A 13,261-nucleotide genomic window follows, 5' to 3' on the forward strand; every position below is an offset into this window, starting at 1 on the left:
GGCTGCAGAGACCCTGGTGCTTACAGCAAAGCAGGGAAACGGTGCCGGCAGCAGATGGAAAAAAAAGGCAAGTTGCCTGTCATAATCCTTCCAACAGAGCGATCTATAACTGTTTACACAAGTATGGAGAGAGAGTTTCCAAGATGAAACAGCTGCCCCAAAAGAGGGTAATGTGAATTTGTAGTGTGAAGACTTCCAACTTCCATCTCAAAAGCACTAAGGAACTCAACAATTTGCAACAGCGGCACATTTGCACAAGCAAAAAGAGCATATGATCTCTCCATCCATAGACAGACGGGTTCCCACCAAAGAATAGCTCTGCTTTGGCGCAGGTAGAGTTATGGTGTTATCCAAATGCTGTCTGCAGAAGGTAAATGAATTTTGGTATTCCTAGACACAATATCTGGCAACTCAGAGGGCAAATGAACAATCATATAATTCTTTCAAGACTTGGGCAAGAAAGACCCAAGAGCAGAAGTCAGAAATGTGTCTGAAACCTACTTCACAACAGCTATTGCAAGTGCAAAAATTAAATTTTCATTTCATTTCTGTAAAAAAAAAAAAAAAGTGAAAAAGACCTGGAATTCAACACCATGGAATGGTGGGATGGAAAAGAGTAATTTTCTGTTTGGAACTGGCCAAATAAAATGGAACTACAATGTACTTGTCTTCTCCCAAGGGCCAGATGGAAAGGACTGGCATTCTGTCAGCAAGTCAGATCCCCCAGTGTCCAACTGTTCCAGACAGCTGCACTATGCTGTTGTTGTCAACCCCTTCAATCTCAGGAAGCATATACTTGTTCCTTCCTGAAGGCAAAGTATGATGATGAGACAAAGTTCCTGTTAGGCAAAGAGGAGATACCAGAGTGCCAAAGAAGGCAAGCCTGACAAGACATACAAGTTCAGGTTCATGTTCCTTAGGAACATGTATCTGGGTAGTTACTTTGCCTGTACACTGATGGGATTTATATTGCTTTTGAACATGTGCTTCCGATGTTGACTGCAAAATGATGCACATGAGATGATGATACAATCTTTAAGAGACTCATACAGATACTTTAAATTGTCATAAACTAAACTGCACTTGAACACAGTTGTTGGCAGTAGCTTTCCTTTCATGCAGTTTTGATGTTCTGCTGTGCACAGCTTTTCAGAGATAAGGCCTGAAGAGTCACTGCATGCATGCTTGCAGTGACTTTTTGAGGACTACACATATGCACACACACACACAGAATGCCCTGTCAGCAGGAATAACACAACTTGTGGGCTCTAACAAATCTTTAGACCTGAACAGGTTGAACTGAGAATGAACAGAACTAAATGCAGTACTGGGAAGCAAAGTTCTGGGGTCAAAGCTGCAGACTCATCAGCTCTGGTTTGCTGGGGACCCATTTCACACAAACACACGGACTAGAAGGTACTGCAAACAAAATCGGAGGCAAGCAACTTAAAGACAAACTCGGATTTTAGTCATTCATGATTAATAGAACGTTAAATTTAACTTTTCACTTCATAGCTTAGATATACTGCACCAGTTTCTGCACAGACTGAACTCCTTCAGATTTTGGATCCTTAGTTTGGATTCCTATTATCTGAGGCACAGGAGATGCAGCCATCTTGTTTTACAGTCCATTACAGAAGGAGAATCTGGTATGTATTTTCACTGGGCAAATCAAGCGTTCAGCAAAGTATTCTCGGCCTTCAGGATTCCTGGGTTCGGCCTGTGGTTTGGAGGAGAACAAGCAAAGGAGCCCGACTTTGCTCAATCCCTTCGGATTTCAAAATGAATCAGAGGCATCAGACTGAAACAATAATGAGTTTCTCTGCCCAATTAATATGTTTCCTTAAGCACGGGCACAACCAGCAGCTTCTCCTTAACGACTTCCCAGAGCTTTCACCGGCTGTACTTGCCGCCGGCTGCAGGCACCAGCCGCCCTCTGAAGTCCGTGCACGCTGCAGGCCAGTAGCCGGTTTCAGCGGCTGGGTCTCTCCATCCGGCTGCGTCCCTCTGACAGAGTCACGGAGGCTCCTCTCGTACCGCGCACCGCCCGAGACCGCCGCTCCGCTGCACCTGGCGCGCGCCGCCCGCCGCAGCCATATCCCCCAGCTCGGAGGAGGGCGCCGGGCCGGCCACCGTTTCCCCCCCGCCCTGCTCCCCGCAGACCATCGCTCCCGCGGGCTGTCCTCAGGATGCACGGGAGCGGAGGGGAGCGGAGCAGCGCAGCTCCCGCTGCCAGGCCCGGGCGGGCCGCAGCACCGTCACCCACCCCCTCCCACCACGCGCCCTCCCGCGCGCTCCCGTCACGCGGCAGCAGAGAAGCTGCGGCGGCCCGCGCCATGACTCTCCCGTCACGTGCGGCGGCCCGGCCAATGGGCAGTGAACGCCTCAGCCCCGCCCCTCCGCGCGGGGGCGGCTGCGGGAGGAGGAGGCGGCGGCGGGGCGCGACCGCGATTGCCATCGCGGCGGAGACAAAGCGGGGCGGGGGGCGCGCGGCGCCCCAGAGCAGCAGCAGCAGCCGCCGCCGCCGTCAGCCAGCGGGCGCAGCACGGCGGGGGGCCCCGCCCCGCCTTGCGGTGCGGTGCTGGCCGTCCGGCGGGGGCAGTGACCGCCGGCAGGGGGGGGGCGGGCGGGGAGGCCTCGAGGCGCACGCGGCCCGGCCGCCGCCGCAATGGCCTTGGCTAATTACAGCAGCCTGAACCGGGCGCAGCTCACCTTCGAGTACCTGCACACCAACTCGTGAGTACCTGGGCGGGCCGCGTGGCGGCCGCCGGGCAGGGCTGCCGTGGGGCGGGGCTGGGGCCGCGCTGCCCGCCCCTCCCCCGGTGCCCGTGACTGTGGGTGATTACGGGGGCGCCCGGCCGAGGCCCCGCAGCACCGCGCTGCCCGCCCTTTTCCCCGCTCGTCCCGGGCGCCTCGCGGGCTGTTAACGGCTCCGCTGCCGCGCACGGGGGGCGGGCGTGCGGATCTGGGGAGTAACAGTGGCTGGAGAGCACGGACCGCTGGGGGTTCAAGGGTGCCGCCTCGAGGGCAGCCGTAGTCTCAGGAACGTGCCCTTGCAGTGCAGGCGCTGCCATCCCTCCAGCAGCACATTTCATTCGTGCCCGAATATTTCGTGCAGGTATATTTCAAGCAGGAATATGACATTCTTCTTGTGATCGCTTTTTTGAAGCTGCTGTGGCTTTTTCGTGTCGCTGATGAGTCCTCCAAACTAAAATCTTCTGAGAAGAGACAAAGTTCTTTTTCAAAGGGAGTTATATCAGGGTGCCTTTCTCGAAAATGACAAGCACCGCCAGGAAATGATGTTTACCAGGGTTAAGCACTCATCTTCCTGTTGCACCTAAGTTTTGTAGTGCCACATACAGAAGAGTTTAAAGAGAGCTTGTTCTGGCTGAACTGCCTTGGAAGAACAGTGTGGAACCACACTTGGCATTTCCTCATATTGATCAGCTGATCACCAGCGTAAGGTTATCTTCTAACGACTCATGGAAGAGTTGACTCTTACTGCTACCATCAGTAGAAGAAGAAATAAAGTGCAGGCTTAACTGTTCATTTCCTTTGTGTGAACATAAGCTTAGAATGGAGGACCACAGTGGTCTGCAGCAGTCTGAAGAATTCTGATTTACGATCAACTTCATTGCAAAGTAGGTTTTGTTGATAACTCAGGATACATCTGCAAGAGCAACTAAGATGAATCTCCTATGCCAAGAGCATTATAACCCGTTTCTTTTCAGAATCAGGAAGATAATGGTTTTTGCACAGGAGAAGAAATCTAGTAACAGCCTGGTGTCACCCTTGGATCCATGTCCTGTGGCTTTGCTCTCTTTCTTGACTGGTAGTGGTTACATGTGCAGTGAACAGTCTGGTCCCTGAAGACAATGGATGAAACTGACTCATGTTCTTGGTGCTGTCACTGATTAGTGAAATTCTCATATCCATCTGCAGGAAACAAACTTTTTTATAGATTGGAAGACCATACGGCAGAGCTCTCTCAGCAGCTTGTGTTTGCCTGCAGAACACCAGAAAGCTGTTCATAAGAAGTTAATGTTTGTGCTGCAGAAGAAGCTGATGTATTGCTGCCCCTAAGTACCAAATACTAAAGCTACTTCATGTTGCCACCATACTTCCTGTTCTGCTTGTTCTGCTGGTCTCTTTCCAGTGTGCCACATGTCTGCATTGTCTAACTACATTACAAAATTTTTAGGAGGAGGTGGAAGCTAATGAGTATGAACAAGCCAGAGCCAGGGCTTTTGGTGCATCATGAGTGAAGAGCCTCTTCAGATACGGGAATAAGCATAAGACAAATGCTTCACTAAGAATGAGAGTGGAAAAACTTGAGTCATTATAAAAGCAAAAAAACCCCAAACCACTCAAACCAACCCATGACAAATAAACACCCTCCCCTACTCCCTCAAGAAAAAAATGAGAAAAAAACCACAAACCACACAAAACCAACCTATGAGCAGCATAGGGCTTTTGATTATGGAGACTCCCGTCTTTTGGACTGCTCTCTCTTGCTAGGAAAGCCTTACCATCTCAGAAAAAAAATCATTTCAGTGCTAAAGGTGTTCTTACAGTCATGGAGGTAGAAGTTCCTCAAATTGTAGTTAAAAATCAGCCATCTGGCTGTTGAGGTGCAGAAGGAAGCCATGACTTCTCTTTCTTTCTCCTTTAAGACTTCCTTTAGAAAAAGTTTTAGTGTATCTAACACAGAGTTCTCAGTCTGAAGTGCTTTACAGAAGCCAGTTTATCTTGCCTCTGAACTTGAGGACTTGCAGTAGATCTTTTCAGTAGCTGCTTAATGCTTACATGTCTGATGGCAAATTTAACAGCATGTATCTGAATCACTTCAGTTGCCATACTTTTTTTTTTTTTAAACACGAATATAGCTGTGCTTTTCCAGGCACTTTTCTTGAGAAATAATTGAATAGGGACAGACTTTTAGTAGTGCCTGTAGTGACAGGACAAGGGGTGATAGTTTTAAAATGAAAAAGGGGGATTTAGACTAGGTATAAGGAAGAAATGTTTTACGATGAGGGTGGTGAAGCACTAGCACAGTTTGCCCAGAGAGGTGGTAGGTGCCCTGTCTCTGGAAACATTCAGGGTCAAGTTGGACAGGGCTCTGAGCAATCTGATCATATTGGAAGATGTTCCTGCTCAGTTTGGGGGGGGTTGGACTAGATGACCTTCCAATCCAAACTGGTCTGTAATTCTTCTGTGTGAATATTCTTTTAGATCCTAGAATGAAAACCACGTGTGCAAACGTGGAAATTGCCCATGCATTGTTTTTATGAGGCAAGCCACTTGCTTGGGTTCACATTACTTTTCCTTAAAAGTAAATTGTTCAAGGTATTTCCAGTGCCATTCATTAAAGTAATCACAGAAACACACCTGAGCCCAGGCAACTTTGGTTTGCATATTTTTAATATCTGCAGTGCAGAAATGATGGAGTTTTTTAAAAGTTGAACAGTTGAAATTTTCTTCTGAGAGTATGTAGGGTTTAGCTTGTAATTGAACTTCAGGGATGTTTTTTTTTCCTGTAACTAGAATTGTCCTGTTGAATGAAGCTTGAGTGGAAGAAAGTCACTCAGAAAGACTTCAAAATAACTACATGGTGTTCTTAATGAATATTAGTAATAACAGACCAGTGTTCTCCCATTCCCCAAGCTCTGTCACTTCCTTCCTGTGCACTGTTTTCTGTTCTGGCCTGAAATGTAGTGCAGTACTGAGAGAATAGTTCTTGGTCCTGAGGCAGGTGCCAAACTTAAATGTTCTCCTGGATGTGGCCTCTTTTCAGAACAAAAATGAAGTCTTACATGTCTCATTAGTACTTGCCTGACTGTGCAGGCTTAGGAGTCCAGCTGGGCTTAAACGGGTGACCCTTTTAAGCTTTTCTTCCCTTAGGATGTTAGGATAAATAGTTGTTGTAGAGGTGTTTGAAATTTGTCATGTTCTACGGAGTCATCTGACTTGGCCTTTTGTAACCAACATTTCAGTAAATTGTCAGCATTGGACTTCCCCATTGCATTTCTTGTCCTGCATGGAGCTGTCTTGAATGAAAACTGGAAGTTGTAGGGAAGTCCAAGCCAGTTTGTTTCTGCCACGATGAGTTGTTGCTGAGACTACAGATGTTGATAACACTCTCCCCCACTTCTGTGTGTTATTCAACAGCACAGTTGTGTGACCTGTAATAGATTTATTTCTCTGACTCATGGACGTTACTGATGCTTCTCATGAGGCCCACCTAGCTTACACTAAAGTGTTTCCAGGTCACGTGAAAGCTCTGATAGACTCAGTTTTGCCAACAGCTTATCTCATGTTTTTTTAAACTTATGTTTCAAGTAAAATAATCCCAAGGTTTTGGGAGATAGGGGGAAAAATTGTCACCAGTTGATAATTTTGGACATTAAGTATTTCAGGCACTTTTGACCATAAGACAAGTTAGTGGCTTTTGGTAAAGCTGAGTCACTTCATATGACTTTAGTTAGGTATTGACAAGACAAATATAAGTGTTGCGATTAATATACTGAATAGAAGATATTTATAGTGTATCTAAATTTTTTGTTAGCTGGAGAGAATTTCACTTGTTTGTACCAATGTGTCGCTTTGCCTCTGTCAGCACGCGAGGTTCCAGTTTTGGTAGATGTTCAAACTGAGTATTATGTGGAAATAATGTTTTGTCTTGCCTCTCTTATAATTTACTGCTATGTTTTTATATTTTTCCAAAAATACTGTTCCAAAATATTGTTCCATATTTTCCTTTGGAAATCCCAATTTGTACCTTATCCGCATCTTTTCCTTAGTTTGAAGCATTTTTTAAATTGTAGAGTGAAAACAGCTAAAGAGGCATGGTGACTAGTGCTAAAGCATCCATTTGCTGATGGGCTTTTCCTGGCAGGGGCTACTTCCTAAATAAACTTCTGGGATGTTGATTTATGAAACTGAATCTGTGTTTATAAACTCGAGGGAGCACTTAAAATCAATGCACAAGGGTTCTTTGACCCCAGCCGGCAACTAAGTACTAGGCAGGCACTTGCTAATTCCTTCTATCCCCTGGCAGGATGGGAAGGAGAATCAGAAAAGGTAAAGCCTATGGGTTGAGATAAGAACAGTTTAAGAATTGAAATAATAATAATAGTAATTATGGTGAAGAAGAGAAGGGGGACAACAGAAGGAGGAGACTAAAACCCAAGAATGACAAGTGATGCACAATACAATTGCTCACCACCCACTGACCAATACCCAGCCAGACTGAGAAGCAGTCCTCCCCATCCAGCCCACTCCCCCCAATTTCTATACTGGGCATGACATGCTGTGGTATGGAATATCCCTTTGGCTAGTTTGGGTCAGCTGTCCTATCTCTGCTTCCTCCCAGCTTCTTGTGCCCTTTGTCACTTGCAGAGCATGAGAGACTGAGAAGTCTTTGATCAGGGTAAGCATTACTTAGCAACAACTAAACCATCAGTGTGTTATCAGCACTGTTCTCAAACTAAACCCAAAACACAGCCCTGTGCATCAGCTACAGGGAAGAAAACTCCATCCCAGCAGAATCCAGGACAACAGAAAATCCTGCTCAAAGGAAAGAATACAAGGGATGAGCTTCTGGGGAAGCTTTCTGATTTGGAAGATAGTCTTCAAAACACTATTCCCTTCTGTCTCCTGTTTCTGTGTAGGCAAGTGGGAGCTTGCAGAGATGAAAGAGAACCATTCTAATGGTTCTGGTGATAACTTCAAAAGTGGATATGTTTTACCTCTGACTCAAGCTGTGTTGATTGGTTAGGTGTCATGACACTGAAGATGGATATCCAAGTTCATTTTGTGACTTTTAGTGTTACGGACAGCTATGTTTTATATGTGGGAAGTATCTATGCATTTGTTCTCTGAAAGCTGAAAATATGAATAAGTATCCATTTTTTTGGTCAGCTGTTGTCCTTTTTGTGTGGTAGTCAAACAGGTTTCATGCCGACTGAAACATTGATAAAAGCAGTTTCTGAGGACCTGTCTTTTCATTAAACATCCTAGAGGAGCAACAAATTCCATCGACTGTTGCTCCAGACTTTGTAGCTGCTGTTAGTATGGGGGTTGATGTGGCTCATCTACATTTGAAATAATCGTTAGGTTTTGAAGATAGGTCACTAGGTTGGGTGTTCAGCAAAGATACTGCATTAATGTTGGCAGACAATGTGTTGTAATGAATTTGTTAGTTCTTCAAGGTTTTCTCACCATGTGTCTTTCAAGGTTGAGGCATATAACTGATGGTTTTCAAATGGGTGCTGCTTATAAAAGGTGGCAGTTAAGAGGCTGGAAACTAAATATGGCTTCTGAGATTGTGCTGAAACGGTACCCAGCTAGATGATTTTAGTATTGAGTTTGGAAGGTGGTGTGGTACACTGATGGCAGAAGACTGTCATTCTATGGATTAGAAGCAGTTGCAGCTATTGAAAGTCTCCCAGGATCTGGAAGCTTCTGCCTGTCAGAAATAGCCTACACAAAGCGAGTATGTGCGTTGGGGAGATAGATCTTATGCATAACCCTCATCTGTCTGTCTTTTACATACAGGCAGTGTTTAGTTGCCATGAAGGCAATTAAATCCATTACAGAATTATGTGAATTGTTGACTTGTTCATAGGCTGGTTCATTGAGTCAGCAATTTCTATTTTGTCTGTTTACCACGCCATGTTCTTCAGACTGTAGTAAGCAGCAGTTTGTTGGATCAGCCTCTCCACGGGGCAGCCTGTCTGCTGTGTCTCTCTCTGACAGGTGACAGAGTGGTCATTTCTAGTCTGCTGTCAGTCATTGCTGTAGACATACACTTGGATTTGTTTAAAATGAGGTTGAGATTCTCATTTATTTAAAGGTCTCTCTTTCTAAGCATCAGTGTTACCCTGCTGATTCTGTGTTTCATTGCAGAACCACCCATGAGTTCTTGTTTGGTGCCCTTGCTGAACTTGTAGATAATGCCAGGTATGTACCTGAGACTGCCTAATTCCCAGCATAAAATTGGTAAAGACATAATCAACCTGTCTATTTGTTGATCTTGAGCAATTTCCACTTTTAGTAGATGGCACAAAAAATACCCAGAATTGAAGACTTTGCTGAGGCTTTGTATAGGTATTTCCTTTGGTCCTCTTACACAAAGGACCTCTGGTCTCTTCTCCCAAGGAACAAGGGATAGGACAAAAGGAAATGGTCTCAAGCTGCACCAGGGAAGGATTAGACTGGAGATTAGGAAAAACTTCTTCCGCAAAAGGGTGATCAGGCATTTGCCTCCTAAAAAAGTTAGGTTTGAGTGAATCATAGAGCAACTCAGATTGGAAGGGAGGTTGCTAGAAGACACAAGATAGATTTAAGGAAAAAATAAGCATGCCTTTTTGTTTACAGAAATTGGTAAAATAATAATTACTGGAGCTGGGATTCTTAAGTTCTTAGATAATCCTGGACTCTTAATATCAAGCATGGTGATAGGATGAAAATGACATCAGAAGCAGGATGCTGAAAAGTAGTGCAAGAACAGTTAGAGCAGTTGTGATATCTGAGACTTGGAAATTGCAGGTTTTGGACCATGTTTGCATTTGGGAATCCAGGCTATAGCTGTTTCCCAAGTCTTGCATGCTCATCTCTTCATAAAATAAAGGCTGAGACAGGCTAAGAAAGTTTGAGCTGTTCAGCATGGGGAAAAGAAGCTGCGTGGAGACCTCAGAGCAGCTTCCAGTGTCTGAAGGGGCCTACAAGGATGGTGGAGAGGGACTCTTCATCAGGGACTGTAGTGATAGGACATGGGGAATAGGTTCAAACTGAAACAGGGGAGATAGAGATGAGCTCTTAGGCAGAAGCTCTTCCCTATGAGGGTGCTGAGGTGCTGACACAGGGTGCCCAGAGAAGCTGTGACTGCCCCATCCCTGGCAGTGTTCAAGGCCAGGTTGGACACGGAGACTTGGAGCAAGCTGCTCTAGTGGAAGGTGTCCCTGCCTGTGGCAGGGGTTGGAGCTGGACAATCTTAAGGTTCTTTCCAACCCAAACCATTCTATTATTCTATTCTATAAATATTCTGATGGAATTATGGAAATATTTTGAGATCATTTTCTGTCTGTGTGAACTGTCATTCTCTGTCACTCTTAGTTTAAGGAGCTCAAACAGGAAGGTTTTGGTGTAGGGAATCAGCTGTGTGTTTGCACCATTGCTGGTTCACACTTCTGGTACAACATAGTTAAATGTAGTATCTGATATTAATGGGTTATTTTCTCTCCAGCCTGGTTCCTCCTCTGGGAAAAGAGAGGTTGGCCTTCTGGGAAGGAGGTAGCTATACTTGGCTGTAGATATAAAGACAAGACAAAGTAATTTTGGCATTTGGGAAGTGGGGGTTTATTATGATGCTACAACTGCACTCTTCTGATCAGCAAACTAAGGGTATGTGATGGTCTACATGAAAAAAATGTTTGGTTTTGGGAAGAGGGCAGTAATGCTGCTTATGCTGCTTTTTAAATAGAGGATGCACAGTATATGAAGGGCTTTACTTACATGATCTTGTAATGGCACAGTTTCCTATGACAACCGTGAATGTATTTAGATGGAGTTTTTTGTGGAGTTACTAAACTTTTCATAGGCAGCTTGACAGGAAAAATGAGGGTATTGTCTCTTTTGAACAGGAAGGAGCTCAGGCTTATTTGATCCCTCTCCCCCCACAGGACTTATGTTAAAATACTGTCACTGTACAAATACAGTGATACTCTGCTGTAGCTAGGCTTAGTTGTGTGGCAGCAAATGTCTTATGCTGGAGTTTGGGTTCAAGAAGGCAAAAAGTGAAACTGTGTGTTTTCACTTATGTGTTAGTGTTGACTGAGGGCCCTTTATGGACTTTGATCTGTGCAGCAAATATTCATTTTGGAAATTATTGCATGCGCCTGGAGTTCAACTTTTTGACATTTGAATACCAATTGTGTTTTTATTTTGTAGAGATGCAGATGCCACAAGAATAGACATTTATCCTGGTAAGTCATACCTGCTGCTTTATTGCATGTCAACAGTGTGTTCTACCTGGTAGAATTGCAGTGAGCATGCTTATACCCAATACTGTGTTCAGTTTTGGGCCCCTCAGTACAAGAGAGATCTCGAGGTGCTGGAGCAGGGCCAGAGAAGGGCAGCAGAGCTGGTGAAGGGCCTGGAGCCCAGGTGTGATGGGGAACAGCTGAGGGACCTGGGGGGTTCAGTCTGGAGAAGAGAAGGCTCAGGGGGGACCTGATGGCTGCCTACAACTGCCTGAGAGGAGGATGGAGCCAGGAGGGGGCTGGGCTCTGCTCCCAAGGAACAAGGGATGGGACAGGAGGAAACAGCCTCAAGCTGCACCAGGGGAGGTTTAGATGGAGCTGAGGAACGATTCCTTCCCCAAAGGGTGCTCAGGGACTGGACAAGGCTGCCCAGGGCAGCCTGTGTCACCATCTGTACATTTCTAAGAGACAGGTAGATGTTGTGCTTAGTAACCTGCTTTAGTAGTGGATTTGGCAATGGCAAGTTTATGGTTGGACTCAATGATATTAAGAGTCTTTTCCAACCTAAATAATTCTGATTCTACCATTTGTCCTGTGCCCCAGTGCCTGTTGTCTTTCAAAAACTGGTGTCTTCACAAGCAACTCGGGCAAGCACTTAGATCAGCCTCCAGCTGAGGTTAGGCAAAGAGGGTAGCTGTTTATACTGGATGCTTAAGAAACCTGTTTTTACAATATGCTCTTGTAGCATATATGTATGTGCAGTTTAAAGTGCAGGAGGAGTTCTTAGTTATTGTGTAACAAAAATCTGCTGCTCTTTTGTACAGCTTAGCCATGGTGTTATTTGTGCTTGTTGTGTTACTTCTGTCATTAACACTGATTCCATTTTATGGAACTTTTAACTTTTGCTCATGGGAGTACTGAATAATTCTTCTCTTGTAGAGCAACGGGATGACCTACGAGGTGGATTCATGCTCTGTTTTTTGGATGATGGAACAGGAATGGATTCAAGTAAGTTGCAGGAAGTCAAAGTTTCATTTTCAAGCTGAGATTTCATGTTACAGCTTAGGCTCAATTAACAGCATGGTTCTGTTGAAAGGGGCATATTCCATGCCTGGGTACATGTTCCTGCTGATGCACTGGCTCTTTCACACCATATCATGTATCAGTCTGTTCACCTCTTCAGCTGCAGAAAACTAATCTGGCCAAAAGCAGATTGTTTTGCTGCATTATAGAATTAGTCAGCCTGGCCTGTGGTGTTCCAGCACACCAAAGTTGGCCTTGGGGCTGGAGAGAGAACATGGTAGCCAGAAAAGGCAACAAGCACAGGCTTTGGTGGGCATAAGCCTTTTCTCTATTAGAGGACGCCAAGTGGTTGGTGTTTCTCAGCTCTTATAAGAAAGCGTACCATGAAAAAAATTAAAGCTGTTGTAAGAATTGGTGTAGATCTGAGTTGTATCTAGCAGGAGAAAAGCCTCTTGCTTTGCTTTAGCATCAGTGAACAGCACTGGCAACCCACTCCACCTGCTCTGTGTCTTGAAGACAGGTAAATCCTCCTGTGCGGAGCTCTCTACTGGCAGAAAAGTTGGGCTGAATTGGAAGGTTTGTGAGAAGGTAGAGAAGATAAGTAAAGAAGTCTCGACTAACATTTTATTCTGATCCCTCAGTACTTTAAGATGTGCTTGTAATACTGTGGGTTAACTCCAGCCAGCAGCTAAGCACCACACAGCCCAGTGGGATGGGGGAGAGAACTGGAAAGTTAAAATCAAGAAAATTCATGGGTTGAGATAAAGACAGTATAATAGGGAAAGCAAAACTGTGTGTGCAAGCAAAGCAAAGTAAGGAATTCATTAATCACTTCCCATTGGTTGGCAGGTGTTCAGCCTTCTCCAGGAAAGCAGGGGTCTGTCACGTGTAACGGTTACTTGGGAAGAGAAATGCCATCACTCTGAATGTCCCCCTTCTTCCTTCTCTCCCAGTTTTACTGCTGAGCATGACATCCTGTGGTCTGCAATATCCCTTGGGTCAGTTGGGGTCAGCTGTCCCAGCCTTGTCCCCTCTCAACTCCTGGTGCATCCCCAGCTCCTTTGCTCATGGGGCAGTGTCAGGAGCAGAAAAGGCCTTGATGCTGTGTAGGCACTGCTCGGCAGTAGCTAAACCAACACTGTTTCCAGCAGGAATCCAAAACATAGCCCCATCCAAAGCCATTATGGAGAAATTTAACTCTATCCCAGCCAAAACAAGTGCAGATATGAAGTATTTAATTCTGTTTATTAATGCTT

At 45.3% G+C, this 13,261-nt stretch overlaps 1 protein-coding gene and 1 long non-coding RNA gene across 5 annotated transcripts in view; both read left to right on the forward strand.

Moving 5' to 3' along the window:
- The first annotated feature begins 2,580 nt into the window (after positions 1-2,580).
- Positions 2,581-13,261, forward strand: part of MORC2 (MORC family CW-type zinc finger 2) — a 38,699-nt gene continuing 28,018 nt past the window's right edge. Inside the window, exons 1-4 of one of the 4 annotated variants that reach the window (XM_062628400.1) lie at positions 2,581-2,736; positions 8,908-8,961; positions 10,951-10,985; positions 11,922-11,990. In XM_062628400.1, the coding sequence (XP_062484384.1) occupies positions 2,669-2,736; positions 8,908-8,961; positions 10,951-10,985; positions 11,922-11,990 (226 nt within the window). In that variant the 5' untranslated portion in view covers positions 2,581-2,668. Of the gene's footprint in view, positions 2,737-6,748; positions 7,816-8,907; positions 8,962-10,950; positions 10,986-11,921; positions 11,991-13,261 lie in introns of those variants that run through there. The other 3 variants (XM_062628396.1, XM_062628397.1, XM_062628398.1) reach the window with 3 other exon arrangements.
- On the forward strand, positions 2,756-4,528 carry LOC134168589 (uncharacterized). Its single transcript, XR_009966597.1, has 2 exons — positions 2,756-3,641; positions 3,732-4,528. It is a non-coding gene; the product is annotated as an uncharacterized LOC134168589 (long non-coding RNA).

The sequence above is a fragment of the Pezoporus occidentalis genome, unplaced genomic scaffold (assembly GCF_034315485.1).
Source record: "Pezoporus occidentalis ecotype Australia unplaced genomic scaffold, CSIRO_AGI_Poc_V1 ctg316, whole genome shotgun sequence".
Taxonomy (NCBI): Eukaryota; Metazoa; Chordata; class Aves; order Psittaciformes; family Psittacidae; genus Pezoporus; species Pezoporus occidentalis.